The 20,772-nt window shown below is 46.9% G+C and overlaps 2 protein-coding genes across 5 annotated transcripts in view; both read left to right on the top strand.

Moving 5' to 3' along the window:
• The window catches only part of ZBTB6 (zinc finger and BTB domain containing 6), a 112,911-nt gene that overhangs the window by 41,646 nt on the left and 50,493 nt on the right, over window positions 1-20,772 (top strand). The gene's annotated exons all lie outside the window — the stretch shown is intronic.
• Window positions 1-20,772, top strand: part of RC3H2 (ring finger and CCCH-type domains 2) — a 50,085-nt gene that overhangs the window by 22,622 nt on the left and 6,691 nt on the right. For 3 of the 4 annotated variants that reach the window (XM_081847478.1, XM_081847480.1, XM_081847479.1), the window contains 12 exons: window positions 1,389-1,501; window positions 4,450-4,761; window positions 5,299-5,531; window positions 7,743-8,161; window positions 9,374-9,550; window positions 11,258-11,413; window positions 11,873-12,086; window positions 12,211-12,295; window positions 13,299-13,380; window positions 13,559-13,693; window positions 19,726-19,833; window positions 20,474-20,622. In XM_081847478.1, coding sequence (XP_081703604.1) covers window positions 1,389-1,501; window positions 4,450-4,761; window positions 5,299-5,531; window positions 7,743-8,161; window positions 9,374-9,550; window positions 11,258-11,413; window positions 11,873-12,086; window positions 12,211-12,295; window positions 13,299-13,380; window positions 13,559-13,693; window positions 19,726-19,833; window positions 20,474-20,622 — 2,183 coding nt within the window. The remainder of the gene's footprint in view (window positions 1-1,388; window positions 1,502-4,449; window positions 4,762-5,298; window positions 5,532-7,742; window positions 8,162-9,373; window positions 9,551-11,257; window positions 11,414-11,872; window positions 12,087-12,210; window positions 12,296-13,298; window positions 13,381-13,558; window positions 13,694-19,725; window positions 19,834-20,473; window positions 20,623-20,772) is intronic. The other variant, XM_081847481.1, reaches the window with a different exon arrangement.

The following is a 20,772-nucleotide window of genomic DNA, read 5'->3' as shown; positions in this document are numbered from 1 at the left end:
TGTTTGGAATCTTTTTTTAGTGTGCTTTTAATTACTTAATATTACTGTGTTTGCCACCTTGGGCCTCCTCCCTTGGGGAGAGAAGGGAGATTGCACCTCTTGTCTCCCCCTGCCGCAGGCAGCTGGGTCCAAGGCACTAAAGAAAAGTATATTTTAAAATGATTCAATAAGGTACATCTGTATCTAAGTATTATAATTTATCTAATCTAGGAATGCCCACCTGCTTCCATGACTCTTCTGAATTCCTGGGGGTTGGTGGTAAAGAGGTGGTGCTTGTGCCTTTCTTACAGGTGGCCAGAGGCATCTGGCTAACTGCTCTTAGGAACCGAAGTATTAAGCATGGACTATGTGTCATTCCATTTTTACGATCAGCATAAATCTGCAACACTATAGGATCCTCTTTGGCCCACAAGAATTAGAACAACAACAACAACAACAAAAAAAAGAGAACGGTGTAATAGTGTTTATCTGTTCTAGCTAACTTTTTTGGTATAAGAATAAATGTAGAATTAAAAAAATATATATGAAGAAAAATTAAAACAAGAAAGAAAAGAAAGGAACCAATGATCCGTGGGCCAGATAGGGCTTTGGGGCTGCCCATAGGGATAGTTGCTGGGGGTTTGTTTTAACTGCTTGGAAGTAGCTTGCTGCTTGTTTCTTGGATTCCAGAGGCTTGGCACTTGTGGGCTTTTCTAGGGCAGCAGCCAGAGGCAGGCAGTGACTCTCCTGGTTGGTTCTCCTTTCTGATTCTCCCTGGCATATTGTTAACACCTCCTGGTTGGAGGCAGTAAGGCTTCCAAATAAAGTGGCTTGAAGCCGCAGGGTGAGAGAGGGAGTGCGCCTGTTCTGCTTGCGAGTTTCCCCCAAGCTTATGGTTGGCCACTGTGATAACAGGATGCTGGACTTAGATGGGCCACTGCTCATGGCTCTTCTTATGTTCTCTCAGCACGGTTGCGTGTTGAACTAACAGAACTATGAAAGTTCTTGTGCTTAACTGACTAGCAGATTCCAGCTAAAAACCAGGAAGAGCTTTCTAACCGTAGGAGCTGTTCGACAGTGGAACGGTCTCCCTTGGAAGGTGGTGGGTTCTCCTTCATTGGAGGCTTTTAAGCAGCAGTTGGGTGGTCACATCTCAGGGATTCTTTAGCTGTGATTCCCGCATTGCATAGGGTTGGACTAGATGACCCTCAAGGTCCCTTCCAAACCTACAATTCTTCGATTTTATGGTGAGTACAGAACCCAGCACAGCTGTCAGTAAGGTGAAATTCTTGCAAATTCGGTTCTCTCATTCTAGTGGGGTCAGCAACAACTCTGGTGGGGATTTATTCCAAGCTTGGTTTATGTAATGCAATGTTTTCCCTACCTCTCTCCCTCTGTCGTTTTGAAAGCTGCAACCAAATAGCAAATACAAAACAAGCATGTGCCGTGACCTGCGACAGCAAGGCGGGTGTCCGCGAGGGACCAACTGCACTTTCGCTCACTCTCAGGAAGAGCTGGAGAAGTAAGTACTGGGAAGTGGGGGAGGAGCAGGAACTCTCCCTCAGATGGTGGATGCGCTGCAGCAGAGGCTTGATGCGCAGCGTTCCCTGAATGCAGGGATGGGCAGCCTGCTGCCCTCCAGGTGTCATTGGACTCCACTTCCCTTTGGCCCCAGACCAAGGAGGAAGGTGGAAGTGGGTGGGTGGGGAAATACTGCAGTTCAATGATACCCTGTGGATTCAGCCTGGATGGCCAATAAGATCCAGACTCCAACTGCCAGGCAAACAGGACATTTACATAGATGTTGTAAGGCCAGTGCGACACAACCTCAACCAGCAGGTAGTTGAGAGGTAACACCCATATATATATATATACCACAAGCATTTATAGGTTTACAAGCAAAGAGGTGGCTGTGTCCATATATGGCAGCACTTCCTCATACTGGCTTCTACTGGCTTAATCTCAAGGCACAGCAACTTTCTTATTTTCTGCTCCTTTCTTGGTCCTTAACAGTTGTAGCAGTAGCTTCTACATACCGGTCCCGTCCTTCTCTCACAGTTTCCTTGCAGACAAAACCTTCACTTCACTTAGCCCTTTTCACATGCATTTCAATTTTTTTTAGTCTTTAAATCCCTTTTATAATTTTATTTTCCTACGCAGAGCTTTCCCTTAATGCTGGGGTGGGCAGCCTGCAGTCATTCAGGTGTTGTTGGACTCCACTCCCATTGACCTCCAGACCAGGGAAGATGGGAGTGGGTTGTCATCCAACAGCAGTTGTAGTTCCCCCATTCCTGCCTCTCTCTCTGGCCTCTTGTTCCATCCCGAGAGGCCTCCTCTCAGGATGGAGATGCCAACATTTCAGTGTGAGAGTAATTCCTGATCTCTTTTGCCTTTAAGATGGCAGGTACGCTTGGTGGAGGGAACATTTGGCCCTTCAGAAGTTGCTCAACTACAACTCCCATCATCTCTGGCTACTGACCATTAGTTGGGGGGATGATGGGAGTTGTGGTTCAGCAACATCTGGAGGGACAAAGGTTTTCTACACTTGCGCTAGCAGGTCTATTTAGCTGGATACCACACTCATATTTCATGTAAATATGTTGACGTCCCTTCCTTTGACAATGCCTCCCCCTGCAAAAAAAGTATTTGGCCTAGCTAAATCATGAACTTCTTTAAATGATAGCAAGCTTTCCAAAATGTTCAATCTCATCTTCATTTATCTCATAAGTTTAAGATATTAACATTACTTCCTTTGCTATCTAATCAACTGGGTTTCCATCGAATTCCTTATCTGCACAGTATGTTATTTTCCTGCATTGAAGAATGCACCGTAAGTGAATTTGGACAAAAAGTTTTGGCACTGACAAAGATAGCTTAGCTAAAAACAAACTGAAAAGTGGCAGCGATTTTTTAAAAAAATCACGAGGCTGAATAAATTCTATTCAGCATACTTAGCATACCATGAGAGACAGTCAATCAATAATGATAAAGATTATCCAACAAGCTTATTACACAGCAAGAGTCTTACAAGGTAATGCAAAAGATGCCACAGCATGAATTATTAAGAGTGAAAAGGCTTTAAATATGCAATTTTACAATTTTCTATCATTTTAAAAATTGAATTAACTACTAATGGATTATTTTTTTGAAATGTAAATAAATAAACCAGTTAAAAAAACAAAAAAACCACCAGGTGTAACGCTGAAACCTTTCTCAAATTACTTTTGGCTCTTTCAGAAACAGTCATCTGCCTCTAATTTGAATAGGAGCTCCCCTTGCTCAGATTTGGAAGGGGGATGGAGCTAGAGCCAGAGAACTGTGGGGCAGAGGAGGGAAGTGGGTGGAAGTCTCGGCAGTGACCCTTCCTTCAGGACAACTCAAAAGGATCTAGCTTTGGGGATGGCTCCCTGATGTCCAGTCTCCCTTTGGTGTGACTGCTCCCGGAACATCTTCAGATGCTGTGGCAAGCCCTATCCAATTTATCACCATCACCATCTATTTATTTATTAAATTTGTATATCCATCCATAGATCTCAAAATGGGTCACAACATAAAAATACAAGAAAACCCCCACAAAATGCATAATAACAATAATAACAAACCAATAATAATCCCCGCCTCCCACAACACGTTTAAAAGCGCATTGGATGTCTGTCAGCCAAAGGCCTGGTCGAAGACCATTTTCACCTGATGCCTAAAGATGTACAATGAAGGCGCCAGCCTTTCTACCACACAGTTCCAATTTAAGAAATAATAAACGGGCTTTTCTGACCAAGCTGAGGCCCATACAAATGTGGAAGCTGTTCTCCATATGCATGCCTTCCGGAATTGGCGAAGCTGACACACAGACTTCGGGGAAAGGACAATAGGGATTTTGAAAAAGAGTGGGAAACTTTTATATTATATTTGCAGAAATAAAGAAAGAAAGAAAGAATATTGACCTGATGGTAGGATTTAACTAAACATTCACAACTTTATGGATAGGGAACAGATAATGTAATAAAAGGAAAAATACGATATTTGTAGAAAATAGCAGAATATATGAATGAGGTTAATAAATCAAAAATGGAAAGTGAGGGAAGTCCAAAAGAGGGGAGGGAGAGATGTGATGTAAGCTGTATGTTATATTTGTAATGAGAGAAAAGAAAATTAATAATATTTTTTTAAAAAAGACATATGCATGCTTTCCAAGTATCCCAATTTTCCAGGGACAGCCCCAGAATTTCAGAAGCCGTCCCTGTTTCTGATTTGATCGCAGAATGTGTGTTTTCCTTTTCCTCCCCTCCTTATCTTGGAAAACAATTAAAAGGGGTGTGTGTAGAAACAAAAACGAAGTCTTGTTTATACTAAAAATAACATACCAGCACCAAATGAAGGAAACAGCGAAGCTGGCATAATAAAGCCCTTCCTGTAATTTTGAAGGGAAATGTCCCCTAAATTCACATGCCCGCTGCTTTATTGCAACCACAGGTATCGGCTGAGGAACAAGAAGATCAGTGCCACAGTGAGAACCTTCCCCCTGCTAGGCAAAGCCAGTGTCACCAGCGCAGTCTCCACCACAACAGGAAGCATCATTTCCATCATGGGAAGCGCGGAGAGCTCTGGGAAGGTGGCACAGAGCACTAACGGCATTGTGAGCCTGGAGAGCAGCAGCCCCCAGCTGATCCCACGTTGCGCTGACCCCTCGTCCATGATGGTGTTGGAGAACGTGAAGAAAGCGGGGAAAGCTGGAGCCAATGGACAGAACACCCCGGGCTCCTTGGCAGACCCTCTCTCTGAAAAGTATGTGCCATGCTTGAAAGAAGGAACATAGCTCAGCGGCAGAACATCTTTCTTGCAAGCAGAGGGTTCCAGGTTCAGTCCCCAGTGGCATCGCCAGGTAGGGCAGGGAGAGGCTCCTTGCCTGAAACCCTGGAGAGCCGGTGCTGCCAGTCAGTGTAGACAGTACTGATCAAGATGGACCTGTGTGGTCTGGCTCAGTATAATGCAGTTTTCTATGTTCCCTCTGTTTTCATTACTCCCCCATGAACACGTTGTTTTTCCATGCAGGAGGCAATTCCTCTTCTCAAAAAGGCCCCTGCTGTGATGTGTGCAGCCAGCCTGGTCAGTAGCCAGGAATAGTGGGAATTGGGGGTCCAGCAACATCTGGAAGGCCCCAAGCTCCCCATCCCTGCCGTGACTGAAAGCAAAGAGGGAATGCTTTTTAAAACCAACATTAGAGGTTTTGTCTACATGCCTAAATTTAAAAAGTTACCCCGAGATTTCTATAATCCAAGAGATAGCCTAAATTTAATCTCTCTCTTTCTGAATTTCTTCCAGCAAAATTGGTTCCCTTTCGAAGACTCCTGTCAGTCAGGTGGCAGCTACCTCAGCAGGGCCTCCTCCTCCTCCGCCTCCTCCTCCTGTGGGCACAGAGATGAACTCCATCACGCCCCAAGCTGGCCCATTTGCTGCTCGAATGCCTGTCTACCCGCCTCACTCCGACAGCCTCCAGTATTTTCAAGATCCCAGAACCCACCTCTCCTATGAACCCCAGCAGTACCCACAAGCCGGTGAGTCACTGACAGGGTACTCAAGCAGACCTGGCCTTTTCTGTGGCCACCCCTGGATCATGGACCTTCAGAGGGAACTGGCCATTGGACCTGCTGTCCGTTAGGCCCCAAGTAGGGACAGTCCTCTTCCCTCATGCTTTCAGTGGTGGCCCACATTGGTGGAGTAGAACTTTTATCGCTGTGTGTATAAAATTACGTGTGGTGTGTCTAGAGAGATGTTTTTCTCCCCCTCTCATAATACTAGAACCTAGTGGAGTCATCCAGTGAAGCAGAATGGTGGAAGATTCAGGACAGAAAGGACTTTTTCACACAGTGTGTAGCTCAAGCTTCCTCAGTATGATGCCCCAGCACATGACTGTAATGTCTCTTCCAGCCTGGCCATGCCGGCTGGGGCTGGTGGGAGTTGTAGTCCAAAGCACCTGGTGGGCACCTGGGGAAAGTTGGCCTAGATGGATTGGTTTCAAAACATCAACTGAAAATGTGCTTCCTAATAAATATTGAGTGGCAGATTTATTGTTCTTTAATACAACTGTATATTACAAAGAGATGCAGGCACCTTAAAAAAGGCATTCCCTTTGTTTGCATGGGAGAAAGAAGATGCAACACAGGTAACATGTAACTGAGGGCCTTCTTGGTGGTGGCACCCACCCCATGGAATGCCCTCCCAGCAGATGTCAAGGAAATAAGAAGCTATCCTATTTTTAAAAGACATCTGAAGGCAGCCCTGTTTAGGGAAGTTTTTCGTATTTAATGCTTATTGTTTTTAACACTCGATTGGGAGTTGCCCAGAGTGGCTGGGGAAACTCAGCCAGATCGGCGGGGTATAAATAAATTATTATTATTATTATTATTATTATTATTATTATTATTATTACATGTGTGGTATGCTATCTGCAAACAAAACTGACTCCTCTTCCCCCATCCTCTTTTGGAAATATTTTATATACCCATATGCAGATTTAGGCTGCAATTCTTAGGACACTTACCTGGGACTAAACCCCACTAAACATAGTGGAATTTACTTCTGAGTAAACATGCACAGAATTGTGCTGTAAGTTGATTAATCGGGTATTTATTAAACAGTTACCAGAGAGGTAGCCGTTTTGGTATATCACATCAAAATCGACAAAGGGTCTCAGCCTTTGTCACCAGGCTTTGTAGATGGGAAAAATGAAATGTTATTCTGCTTGCACGTTGAGGAGGTGGGGGGTTTTCATCAATGAGTTCAGAGGTAAATGAAATTCAGAAAAGTAGACAATGATAATTATTAACAGTGGTCATTCACACAAAAATTGCTTTGGTAATACAAGCAGCATCTGTACTGTTCAGATCTCACCCTCACCCACCCCTCCTCCAAACTACTTTTATACACGCTTGTAGCATAGAAAACATTATGCCATTTTGTTAATGTGTAGGTGCCACAAAGCTGTTGATTTATTTTTAACATTTATAGCTTACCTTTGTGCATGACCACAGGCCTCCAAGACAGGTGACTGTAAGTGGCAGTTAACAGTAGCAACCATTATTGTTCTGTAGTTAATGGCAGTGGAGACTAATGAAGGCTTTGTGGGTGAGTGGGAACCATGATGAGAAATGACCCCCTCTCCCCCAACTTTAGCAGCAATATGTTGTAAAATTCATATAGCTCATTGACTTTTGATTTCTCTTAATTATTTCTACCAATAGCCTTACTCCACTGACAGCAGCTGCCTTATGTCAGTCTACATTGTGGCATATAAAGAAGAGAATATTTCTGGTCCATTTAAATGTGTACAGAGGGGAGAAATTATTATTGGGCTTATATTCTGAGGAGAGGAGTGGTTTTTATGCAGCCAAGTAAGTTCTGTTCAGCTAAGCTCTGGCAGCTAAGAAGACCTGGTCAATGCATGCAGCAAAAGCAAGGTGATAGAATTATCTGTACCATTGCAGGCTTCAGGTGGATGGATGGAAGCTAATTTTAAAATAAAACATATCCCTGCAAGTAGAACACTAGCGAAGTTGTAGCCTAGTCTGCTCCCTGCTGTGCCAGTTTTCTCCTTGTGGGGGTATCATTATTGTTATTCATTTTTGCCTGGGGAAGCATTCAAAATGGACCTGAACATGGTGCAGTCCACCCTACTTCCTAATTCTGCTGCATGTGCAGACTGGCCCTAGAATAATGTGAAGTTCTAGATGATAGGCCAAGCTCAGCAAGTGTCTCTTGTTCCATAGGATACTACCCAGCACCACCGACAGTTCCAGCTGGTGTGGCCCCTTGCCTCCCTCGCTTTGTGAGGCCCAGCAATGTTCCTGAATCCGCCCTCCCATCTGCTTCTGTGCCATATGGCGACCATTACAGCGCATTCCCCCCTCGGGACAGATTGAGCTCTCCTTACCAGCCGCCGCCACCACAGCCCTATGGGCCAGTCCCGTCTGGGATGTATGCCCCGCTCTACGACAGCCGGCGGATCTGGCGGCCGCAGATGTACCCAAGGGATGACATAATCCGGAGCAACTCCTTGCCTCCCATGGACGTCGTCCACCCCACTGTCTACCAGTCCTTCCTGCGGGAGAGATACAACTCTTTGGACAGCTACCATTCCATGGCCTGTCAGTTGCCGGCTGACCAGAGGACGGTGCCTTCCTTGAGGGTAGGTTCCCCACTAGCCACTGGAGCTTCGTTGCTTACTGCTCTGAGGCCTCTCAGATATCCCAAACCAGCTCCTCAAGGGCCTCTGGTGCTGTTTTGCCTGCAGGCAGAGACGCATTTTATTTGCCTGGGACTCTTAAACTTGCTGCATGAATTACTCTCCTGTGTGGCTTCCTTTTTCGAAGCTCCCTAGGCCGAATGAGATGATGTCTTAGAACTTCGGGGCATTTCTGCAACCTGATTTTTTTCTGTTTAAATGGTTTATGGCTCTGAGCTGAAGAGCACTCCCATACTGCATAAAACAAGGCAGAGGTGAAACAAAGCAAACATAAGGAGCAAGAGCAAGTGCACCCAACACTTGGGGCAGGGGCCAGTTAGGACTCCTTGTGAGCCTCCTCCTCACATCCCTTACCCCAGTACCACACTTGAATCCATGCACACTTCTGGGTTGTGGGCTGGCAGGATACAAGGCTAGCTTCCCCTTTTGGGAAGTTGCTATTGCCTGTCTTTTGTTTAATCAGAGCAAGCTCCTGGCCAGCTGGTGAATTCCTTTGGGGGAAGTATCAGAGAGAAGGGTGTAGGGGAAAGGTTGCAGCTGAGTGGTGGAGCATCTGTTTTGCATGCAGAAGGTCCCAGGTTCACTGCCCAGTGGCATCTCTAGGTCTGAAACCTGCTGCCAGTCAGTGTAGACAGTACTGAGCTAGGTGGACCCGTGGTCTGGGTCAGTATAAGACAGCTTATGCTGTGTATTTCTGATTTTAACTGCCGTCACATGGTTCAGATCAGGAGGAATTTGGGCATGGTGGGAGGAGATCCAGCTTAACGCCTTCCTTGCGTTGCCAGCTGAACATTTATTTATTTAAAAGGTTTATGTGCCACCCACTCATGTAAAATATAAAGGCGGCCCACGACAGTATATTTACAACAGACCATGAAATAGCATAAAACAATACAAAATTCTGCATTGCCGCTGATGTGGCAGAGCACCCGCCCTGCGTGCAAAGGGTCCCAGGTTTGGCTCCCCAGGTTCAGGGAATGTCCCCTGCCCTCGAGAGCCGCCACAAGTCAGCAGAGACAATGCTGAGCTGAGTGGACCAACAGTGTGACTCCATACAAGGCAACTTCCTGTGTTCTTGTAACACAAGACTTTGAGCGGCTAGCTCTTGTGTTCCATGTGATGTTAATCGGTCCTGATCTGGTACCTTTCTCCTAGGATCCTTGTGGCCACTTGAAACCCACTTACGACGACCCACTGCGGAGGAAGCCGGAGCAGTGGGCCCCATGCCACATACCAAAAACGCCTCTCGTGTCCTCCTCCACTCTGCCTGCAGCCGCACAGTCTCCTCCTCCTCCTCCTTCCCCTCTCTTCAACGTGGACTTCAGCCGAGAAGTAAGGGACCAGAGAGCTACAGGGGTGGGGGTGGGGGGAAAGCACAGATGCTTTGGCACTCCTTTCTCCTGGGCACATGCTCCCTCATTTCCTGCCTGAAAGTGGATGCTTCCCATGATGGCTTGGGATTTAACTCCATAGGGCATTGCGGGGAACTTGTGGCCCTCCAAATATGGTTTGGCTCCAGGCTCTCCTCTCCCCAGCAGCCAGGAGTGATGGTAGTTTGATTCCAGCAACATCTGGAAGCCCACATCCGTAGTCTAATGGCCAATGATGGTCCTGAGGCTTGGGATCTCCTACAATTTTGTTTTGATAATTTGTAGTCCTGCATGGTTGCTTTGAAGAGCTGGGATGTGATTTAATCCTCCCAGGCACTTTTCCTTTTCCAAATCTCTTTCCCCACCATATACACCCATTTGCTATTAACTTCATGGAGGGGAACAAGGCAGCTACAACCTCTTTCTCTTCTACTCACCCCACTCCCCACCACAAGCTAATAGCATTTTGCACCAGGGCCAGTATTTAGATTGGGGAAGAATATTGAGATTAAACAACTTGCAAAGGACTATTTATCTGTTTTGGGGAGAATTGCAGGGCTGGAAGGGGCTGTGCAACCACTGATTTCTAACCTCCAATGAGGGAGAATACATCACCTTCTGAGGGAGTCTGTTCCACTGTCAAATAGCTCTTAACCTCCAGAAAGTTCTTCCCAAGGTTTGGTTAGAATCCTTTTTCTTGCACTTTGAATCCATTGGCTTTGTTTTTATTTTATTCTATGTCACTGGTTAGGATGGCTGCCTGATAAAAAGATAAACCTCCCACATCAGGCCTACCTGCCACCCTCCTAGTGGAAACAAAACTTCAGCAGGCACCCCGAGGTTGCTCTTACTTATCCTTGGTTCCCACCTCCCTTTTCCTTTTCCTTCTCTTCCCTTTCTGCCATGTGTTTCCCTGCAACCTCCTCATTGCAGGGAAATTGCTTTCCTTTTTTCTTCTCTTACTCTGTACAGCACAGTGTCCCCAAAGGTGCACATGTTTCTGCTGCTGACATGGGAAATACACAAAAGGCCTTTGGGATGATTGGTCAAGATCTTGTGGGAGATCAGCCTCCAAATCTAACAAATGCATGTTCTTGCTAGTTAGCGTGAGAGGGGGCTAAATCCTCAGAGCTGTATTGCTGATAGGCAGATACCCAGACCATAGAAATAAAATTGGTAGAGAGGGCTCTGTGTGGTGTCATTTTCCCTCCTCTGCTGGAAAGGAAAGAACATATGGTATTTCCTGTTCCTCTCTCTCTTCCTTTTGACCAGAGTTGGGAGACCGGCAGGCCCCACTTGCTCCAACTCCAGGCACAAGCCTGAAGCTGGTTATACTGTAAATAACGAGTATTTTGGTTGCATAGTTTTTTTACTGCTGCCATTGCTGTGAACCAGTGCATGATTATAAAGCAAGTAAATATTTTGTTTAACCTACTTGACAAGCTGTTGTCTGATGCTTTGTTAATTGGGTTAGGAAGGGGTAAGCCCGCCCCCCACAAAGGTTTTACAGCCTATTTCCTATGCTTTTAATTGTGCTGCCAAGGGGTTTTGAAACTGATCCAAACCTCAAACAAGGGCACCTGGAGGGATGATTTGCAATTAATATAGTCTCTCCTACCAATTAAAACCCACCCCACAGACCTTACCTGGTGTCTTTCTTTCCCTGCAGTTCTGCGAGAGTGCCACCAGCCAGCATAGCTCCAAGTACGAGGACGACCGCCTCTCCCATTACTCTCCCTGGTCCTGTGGCACCATCAGCTCCTGCATAAGTGCCATTGAGTCAGAGCCCAAGGACGTCATTGCCAATTCTGGTGCTGTGCTCCTGGTAAGGCAGCTTCCCCTCTGGAGCCCATTCTGCTCGGTAGCCAGGCTCAGAGCTGGTGCTGCTCTCTCTGCCAGTGGTGGATTTTCTTAGAATCAGTTTCCAAAACATGATTCCCTTAACCTCATCTTATGTCCACATGCACGAGTGCCCCCCCCCCAGTCTACCGCATAAGGGAAAATATATTGTCCTGAGCACTTTACAGGGTTGTTGTAAGGATTGTGAGAAGTGATTTGGATGCCCTGCCAGATGACATTTCGAAGGGAACTGCTTCTAAAAGGGTTCCTATGAGTGCAAGATGTTACACTGGGCCTAAGAATGAGCCTCCCTGCCACACCAAGCCATGTGCAGGCCAGATCCTGCATTGCAGGAAACTGAACTGGGTGACCCTTTGGGCCCCTACCAACTCTACTATTCTGTGATTCTATCTCTGGGCTTTCCTTTTCTTGTGGGGCTTTCCAGGACCTGGACAGTGGGGACATGAAGAGGCGGGTGCACCTCTTCGACACCCAGAGAAGGGCAAAGGAGGAAGACCCAATCATTCCGTTCAGCGATGGGCCCATCATCTCCAAATGGGGCGCCATCTCCAGGTCGTCGCGCACGGGTTATCACACGACAGACCCAATTCAAGCTACTGCTTCCCAAGGAAGTGCTACAAAGCCAGTCAGCATGTCAGGTATGGGCTGGGTTGGTCGGGAGCCTTGGAAACGATATAGAAGAGGATGCCAGGGTGGCAGGTGTGGGCAGAGGACAGGATTCTCTCTGGCCTGAGCTGAGTTTGCACCTTTCGCCTGTTGCAGATTACACCCCTTACGTCAGCACCATTGATTCCAGATGGAGCTCCTACAATTCCGATTCTACTTCATCAGCGCCTTTCAGAGAACGGTAAATGAGGGAGCGCTCCTCGAAGGGGGCATCTGGGGAGCCCATCCTGGTCACAGCACCTCGCCTTAGCTCAGCAAGTCCAGATCCCTTGCCAAATCCCATGGAAGCAGTAGGAGTTTTCAGGCCACGGCAGTCAGTGCTAAGTTCACAGCTCCTCAGTGGTTGGACTGGGGCTTGGGAGGTCTGGATTGAAATCCCCATTCAACCATTCACTGCACCAACCACCTTCTCTAAACCTAAACTACCCCACTGGGTTGCTGCAAGGATGGAGGATGCAGCTATACCTGGTGGCTAGTCAGGATGTCTTGTGTTCTGCCTCCACTGTGCCTCTGAATGTCAGTAGCTGGAGAACACAAATGGGGAGAGTGGCTGTTTGCACTCAGGTCCTGCTTGCAAGCTTCCCATTGGGGCATCTGGTTGGCCACTGTGAGAACAGGATGCTGGGTTAGGTGCCCCCTGCCCCGTCCCAATCCAACAGAGCTCTTGCTACATCCTTAAAAGGATTATGTGGGGAGGGAGAGAACCAGCGATTGCACCTGGACCTCATTCCAGGAAAGCCAGGATGCAAATGTAATAATAAATAAAAGGACGGTTGACTGGAGTGAGCACCACCTAGCCAGAGCCAGTGCGTGGGGACTGGGCTTGGGCTTGGGATGAGGGTGCTTTCTGACAACATTTGCCCTGCATGAAATACGATGTGTTGAAACCCCATTGTAGTCATTTCCCTGGCATTCTGCAGCGACCCCTGTGCAGACTAATTCATACCAGCCTGTTCAATTTGAGGGTGGGGGAGAGAGGTTCAGTTGTCTCTTTGCTGGGCATCATTTTCCTGCAGAGAGGAAGGAATCCTGGGACAGGCCAGTCAGCTGGGAATTTCCTTTCATCCTTGTACTGGCAGGCCCATCTGAAGAGCCCCCCCTGTTTCCTTCTTCATCAGAGGTCCCGTGTCACGCTTCCAAGCAATGTGCAGGGAGCAACTTCTAAACCTTCCTTCTCTTTCAAGGGATCGGTTCATCCTTACAGATGTCTCTGCCCCAAGAAAGCATTCTAGCACTGGAGATCTACTGAGCATCGAACTGCAGCAGGTATGGCTGATCTGGCAACTTTGCCTCCTGCTCTGGGATTATTTGGGGGGGGGGGGATAGAGAATTTACAGAGGGCCTGCCAGTCTGTTGAGCATAGTCCAAGAGCTGCAGGGCGGAGGGAGAAATGGAATGAGTGTTGCTTCCAACCTGCCATTTCCTCTGTTATTCTTCCATGTAGGCCAAAAGTAACTCGTTGCTGCTTCAGAGAGAGGCCAACGCACTTGCCACACAGCAGAAATGGAGCTCCTTGGCAGAAGGAAGCCCTCTCTCTTTGACCCTCCTAAGCAATGAAATCAATCTGAGAAACGGCGAGGTAAAAAAAGTAGCTGAGCTGGGTGGAGAAGATACTGAAGCGAGGGACCCCTTTTACAATACAGTGGTACCTCGGGTTACACTTTGGGTTGCAAACTCCACTAACCTGGAAGTTGTACCTCGGGTTGCGAACTTTGCCCCAGGTTCAGAACGGAAATCGCGTGGTGGCCGCATGGCAGCAGCAGGAGGCCCCATTAGCTAAAGTGGTACCTCAGGTTAAGAACGGACCTCCGGAATGAATTAAATTTGTAACCCAAGTTACCACTGTAAATTCATTACAGAGTCTGGAAGGAGACATCAGTGGTCATCTAGACCAACCTACTGCTGCTAGGCAGGAAGACCACTGCTACTATCTCCCTGATACATGACTGTCCAACTTCTGCTTTAAAAAGCTCTTCTAATGAAGGCAGTCTGTTCCCCTGCTGAGAAGCTCAGTACCATCAAGAAGTTGTTGTTGTTGGTATATGTATATATATATATATATATGTATATGCATATGTATATGTACAGTGGACGCTCGGGTTGTGAATGTGATCCATGCAGGATGTACATTTGCAACCCGCAGCGGCACGTAGGTTGCGACTCGGCGCTTCTGCACATGTGCAAAGTGCGATTTAGCGCTTCTGCCCATGTGCGGCCGCCAAAACCCAGAAGTAACCTGTTCCAGTACTTGCGGGTTTCGGCGGGTCCGTAACCCAAAAAAACGCAACCTAAAGCGTCTGTAACCCAAGGTATGATTGTATATGTATATGTATATGTATATGTATATGTATATGTATATGTATATGTATATGTATATGAGCAGTGCTTTTTTTTCTAAAAAAATGTTTAGGGGTACTCTCATTTTCCTGCTTATGTTGAAATACTGCCCCTCAATGATGCCAAACTTAAGATTCACAAAATGTTTAGGGGTATGCATACCCCTGCATCCCCCCAGAAAAAAACAACACTGTATATGATAATTTCCTAGAGGCCAAGATCCAAGTTTAGGGCAAGTTGTCTTTGGTGAGAGAACCCCAGCAAGAGATTTAAAGTTACAAAGTATGCAGCAGAGTAAAGCATGGGAATATAGGCTGTTAGACCTTTAAAATATGCCCCTCCAAGTGAGTTCCAAAATGTCCCCTTAAAAGTTTCTTTCAAAAGTTTTTCTCTTCCCCCTGCAAGGGAAAAGGCAACACATTTTGTCAATTAAAAACAGTTTGCTTACAATCTCTCCAAAGGTCAGATTCATGTGCTTCAGAAAGTTGCACAGGCAGCAAAACTTGTCTTAGTCACAAAGTGGTAAAAACACCTGAAGGAGCATCTCCACCCCCATCATTCTGCCTGGATACTGTGGTCCAGCTCCGAGGGCCTTCTGGCTGTTCCTTCCCTGTGAGAAGTGAGGTTACAGGGAACCAGGCAGAGGGCCTTCTCGGTGGTGGCGCTCGCCCTGTGGAACTCCCTCCCATCAGATGTCAAGGAAATAAACAACTATCTGACTTTTAGAATACATCTGAAGGCAACCCTGTTTAGGGAAGTTTTTAATGTTTGGTGTTTTTAATATTCTGTTGGGAGCCGCCCAGAGTGGCTGGGGAAACCCAGCCAGATGAGTGGAGTATAAATAAATGACGGTGGTGATGATGATTCCTGAATTTTAAAAATTTTGGTATAGAAACTCAAAAGTGGCTTGTGAGAGCCATGTGGTTGAGCTGGAACAACCAGCTGAAATCTCTTCAAACGCTGAGCTGCTCAGGTAGACTGGAAGGGAACAATATGCTTGGTTATCTATTGACTCCTCAAGGTAAGGGGAAGTGACCTAGCTAAGCCTGACAGGACAGTTTACTCTATGTCATTAACCCCATCATGCATTAATTAGACTTAAGCATGTTAGTTATATGAGGCTAGTTATCCCACAGTTCTGTCAAATGTTTGGTCTTAATACTTTTTCTTGTAATCTGAACCCATTGGAGCAATAGAAAACAAACTTGCTTTGTCATCTGTCAGGGGTGAGCCTGTGTAGAAACTAGCCTCCTTTCTGAGGGTAATACAATAATTTCTCCACCTGCTTATGCTTCTTGCCCCCAACTGCCACTGGCGTTTCACCCCTGGAGGCTTGGCCAGAATGGGAGGCAGCCCTCAGGCTGAAAGAAGCCCCCCAACCCTGATCTTGGGGGCAGCCCTTCAGTTGTTTCTTGATTTCCTAAGCTTTCTAGTCGCTTGCCACCCAAGGGTTTCCAAGCAACTTGCAAAGAAAACGAATATATGCATAAATGTAGTATACAATAGAAAAGGGGTTAGGGAATCATGTAACCCATAAATATTCCATACAGCATACTTGGAAAACAAAAACTGAACACCAGCCCTCCTGCATAGCAGTAATAAAAAACATTAGCAGTACAAAGACGAGCAGCAGAGCAATGCTGAGAGTCAGTGTGGCATAGTGGTTAGAGTATTGAACTAGGATCTGGGAGACCAGGGTTCAAATCCCCACTCAGCCATGAAACTCACTTGGTTTCAGTGAGCTAGTCACTGCCTCTCAGCCCAATCTTATCTCAAATGAGGAGAAGAGACCCACCTTGAGCTCCTTGGAGAAAAAGGTGGGATATAAACACAATAAATAAATAATATAAACACTCCCACCTACAAATCTAGTAGATAAACATAAATACTCAAAACTAAGTCACACACCTCCCTAGTTCAAAAGCCAATCACACCAATCCTGGTTTTGTTCTCTGCTTAATCTTGCCACCCCACCCAGAAGTCCAGCATCAAGGCCTGCTGCTGTGAATAAGTGGTGGATGGGTTCAGGTTCCTCCAGGGATGGTCCAGTGTCTCTAAAGAGGGTCAGTGTTTTATTCTTGCTGCTCCTCCTTTCCTGCTGTTGGAAGATAGCTGTCCCATTGCTACTTCATTGTCTGTTCTCCAGCCTCCATATACCCAGCGCCTTCCATTTTTCCTTGGTCTCCAGCTGACTCGCCATCTTTGTCACATTCTCCTCTGGACACATCCCAGTTGGTCACTCTCTGTCTTCCCATGTAATGCCCAGAAGTGTTCCAGCTCTGCAAATGTCTTTGGCCTGAGAGTGAGCCTGGCTACTCTAAACTTAAAAGGAAGGGGCAACTTCAGTAAGAAGTAATAATAATAATAATAATAATAATAATAATAATTTATTATTTGTACCCCGCCCATCCGGCTGGGCCTCCCCAGCCACTCTGGGCGGCTTCCAACAGAGATAAAAAATACACTAAAATGTCACATATTAAAAACTTCCCTGAACAGGGCTGCCTTCAGATGTCTTCTGAATGTCAGGTAGTTGTCCATCGCCTTGACATCCGATGGGAGGGCATTCCACAGGGCGGGCGCCACCACCGAGAAGGCCCTCTGCCTGGTTCCCTGCAACTTGGCCTCTCGCAGTGAGGGAACCGCCAGAAGGCCCTCGGAGCTGGACCTCAGTGTCCGGGCAGAACGATGGGGGAGGAGACGCTCCTTCAGATATACTGGACCGAGGCCATTTAGGGCTTTAAAGGTCAGCACCAACACTTTGAATTGTGCTCGGAAACGTACTGGGAGCCAATGTAGGTCTTTCAAGACCGGTGTTATATGGTCTCGGCGGCCGCTCCCAGTCACCAGTCTAGCTGCCGCATTCTGTATTAGTTGTAGTTTCCGGGTCACCTTCAAAGGTAGCCCCACGTAGAGCGCATTGCAGTAGTCCAAGCGGGAGATAACCAGAGCATGTACCACTCTGGCGAGACAGTCCGCAGGCAGATAGGGTCTCAGCCTACGTACCAGATGGAGCTGGTAAACAGCTGCCCTGGATACAGATTTGACCTGTGCCTCCATGGACAGCTGTGAGTCCAAAATGACTCCCAGGCTGCGCACCTGGTCCTTCAGGGGCACAGTTACCCCATTCAGGACCAGGGAATCCTCCACACCTGCCCGCCTCCTGTCCCCCAAAAACAGTACTTCTGTCTTGTCAGGATTCAACCTCAATCTGTTAGCCGCCATCCATCCTCCAACCGCTTCCAGACACTCACACAGGACCTTTACCGCCTTCACTGGTTCTGATTTAAAAGAGAGGTAGAGCTGGGTATCATCTGCATACTGATGAACACCCAGCCCAAACCTCCTGATGATCCCTCCCAGCGGCTGCATGTAGATGTTGAAAAGCATGGGGGAGAGGACAGAACCCTGAGGCACCCCACAAGTGAGCGGCCAGGGGTCTGAACACTCATCCCCCACCACCACTTTCTGAACACGGCCCAGGAGGAAGGAGCGGAACCACTGTATGACAGTGCCCCCAGCTCCCAGCCCCTCAAGACGGTCCAGAAGGATGTCATGGTCGATGGTATCAAACGCCGCTGAGAGATCCAGCAGAACTAGGAAACAGCTCTCACCTTTGTCCCTAGCCCGCCGGAGATCATCAACCAGTGCGACCAAGGCAGTTTCAGTCCCATGATGAGGCCTGAATCCCGACTGGAAGGGATCCAAATGGTCCGCTTCTTCCAGGCGTGCCTGGAGTTGTTCAGCAACCACTCGCTCAATCACCTTGCCCAAGAATGGGAGGTGATTGTTCAGCAACCACTCGCTCAATCACCTTGCCCAAGAAGGAAATGGCATTGTGTGAAATGTGCCCATTCTTTTCCTTGGCCAGCCTACAAAGGTCCTAGAAGGGCACCTTTTGTTCTCAAGGGGCAGGTCTCCCCCAAGAGCAAGTGGGGAAAGCAGTGCCTGAGTTAGGGTTTGATTCAGCCGCATATATATTTGTCACTTCAGATGCAAAACAGGGCAGGACCTGCCACTTATGGGCAAATCCAGGTCATGCAGTTATAGTTGGCTGCAAGGTCTTGTGCAACAGACAGGCTTCCCCAAAATGTCAATACTTTTTTCAGTAAGGAAAGTGAATGCGAAAATGCACTGGGAAAGTGTAGGGTGAGACCTGCCCTCTTGCAACGGCATCTCTAACCTCCCTGCAAACAAATAGGAGAGAATGCTCATACAATAGCCAACGTTGTCTAATTTCCTTCCAAACAAATCAGGATGAATGACCAATAAACAGGTAATCCAGAAGCACTTTCTGCCTGCAGCTGAGGGACACACTATGAGCTTCCATGCCTTTGTATGCCTGATTCCCCATTTTCTGTGGAAACAGGAACAGCAACTACTTCTCCTTTATTTACCATGGGGGCGGTATCTCTCTACACCATGCCTTTCTCCTGGAGCACTGCCCTCCCTCTCTTTTTTCTGAGTAATGTTTTTCTGGTTGCATAACAAAATGACATTTATCAGCTTCAGCCAAACCTGTTGAGTGGCTACACGTTGCATATGTCAGTGACATGTAAGAAGGGAAATGGAGGAGGGACACTGCCATGTAACTGAATCACTGAACTTATCGTCAAGGCTTCAGCTATCTGTGACATATCTTCTCCATAAATATGCATGAATGTACTTCTGTTTACATAGCTGACACAGGGGGACCCAGACCTTGTCAAAATGGGTTGGTTTGTTTTTAGTTTAGCCCCTAACCATTAGGTATTTTGGAAGAGCCAGGTCCCTAACTTTTATTTTATTACTTTATTTTGTAAAATTTGCATGCCGCCTGATTGTAAACACACACACACACATATCAAAGCAGCCTAAGGAAAAGGAAAAAAATAAAATTATCAGTAAGAAGAATTAACAATAATTTTAAGATTTTTGAAAAGCTGAAATAATAAACTAAAAACAGATTAAAACTCACACCAGTTTGCTAAACATCTGGACAGGCTTACCTAAACACAACTGTTTTTAACAGTAAAAAAAAAAAAAAAAAACAATAGAGATAGAGTACAGTGAAAACACCTAGAGGGAGTTTCAGGGTGTGCATGCTGCCACAGTAAAATATCAAGTTCTTTTGAATGTGGAGCAGGTGGCCTGTGGCACCTACAACAGTGCTGGTTCTGCTGATTGAAGCGGTTGAGTGGCCGTAAGGCGATCTTATAGAAATACCTTTCTTTCCCTTTCTTTAAATCAATTGTGCTTTGTCTGTTTCCCCCCCACTCCTATCCTGCTTCTTAGTCTGACTATCCGGAGGACGGTGCAGACACAAAGCCAGACCGAGACATTGAACTGGAACTGTCAGCCCTCGATGCCGATGAGCTTGGTGGGCAGGGAGAGCAAATTGAGGTACATGAACACTGCTGTTTCCTTGATTCACTGAACATGCCTTTGTGTCTGTGTCTTTGCATCCTGTACTATCCCAGAAATCTGGAGCTGGTGGCCCTCCTATTAAGTTTCCATGTAAAGCATGAAATAATCACAGACCAAAACTCTGGTTGAATCCCAGCCTTGCCAGACTCCCAGTTCAGACACAGCAGTGTTACTGAGATGTTCATAAAATTCTGAGTATTGATTCCCCATTCCGTAGAATTGGGTCTTGCATGAAATTTTGAGTCAAACTGCTGGTCCAGTCTGTTTACCCTGAGTGGCAGCAGCTTTCCATCAGTTCAGATCTGGGTCTTCTCAGCCCCACTTCCCTAAGTCACTTTTAAATGTAGAGGTGGAGGATTGGACCCAGGACCTTCTATGTGCAGAGCAGATACCCCTAACACTGGGCCCTGGACCCTCCCTCCCCTATATTTTGGACTGGCCACAAAGAATCCCTGGTGGCTATGGCAGGGAGCTTTAGGGTCTGCCCTCTAGCCTCTCAGCTCCTTCTCAGCAAGGCCATTTCCACTTCACCTTTCTCCATCATTTGTGCGGGAGTTCTGAGTAGTTGGCAGCACCCCCCACTCCCACACAGCTAACACTGTCCTTCCAATTCCAGGAGATTCTGAGCCTGCAGCTTGGCATTGGCGACCAGGACGACCATCTGTTCAACGGGTCAGCTCTGGAGAACGGCCACCCTCTGGAGCAGCCTCCAAAAGAGCCCAGGCAGCAGGCGAGGCCCACCTTAGGTGAAGACGTTGCTATTCTGTGAGTGTCAGATGGAAACAGAAGCTTTCTGTGCCCCAAAACAGAGCCTCTGTTGTCTCTCCTGGTGTCCCCTGTGTTGTCTGTGGCACATTTATTCAATAAGTGCACCATTGCAATGTTTAAGGCAGCTGTACCTGATCAGGACAATAG

This window comes from Podarcis erhardii (assembly GCF_964252035.2).
Source record: "Podarcis erhardii genome assembly, chromosome: Z".
NCBI lineage: Eukaryota > Metazoa > Chordata > Lepidosauria > Squamata > Lacertidae > Podarcis > Podarcis erhardii.
This window is presented reverse-complemented; position numbering and strand designations above follow the sequence as displayed.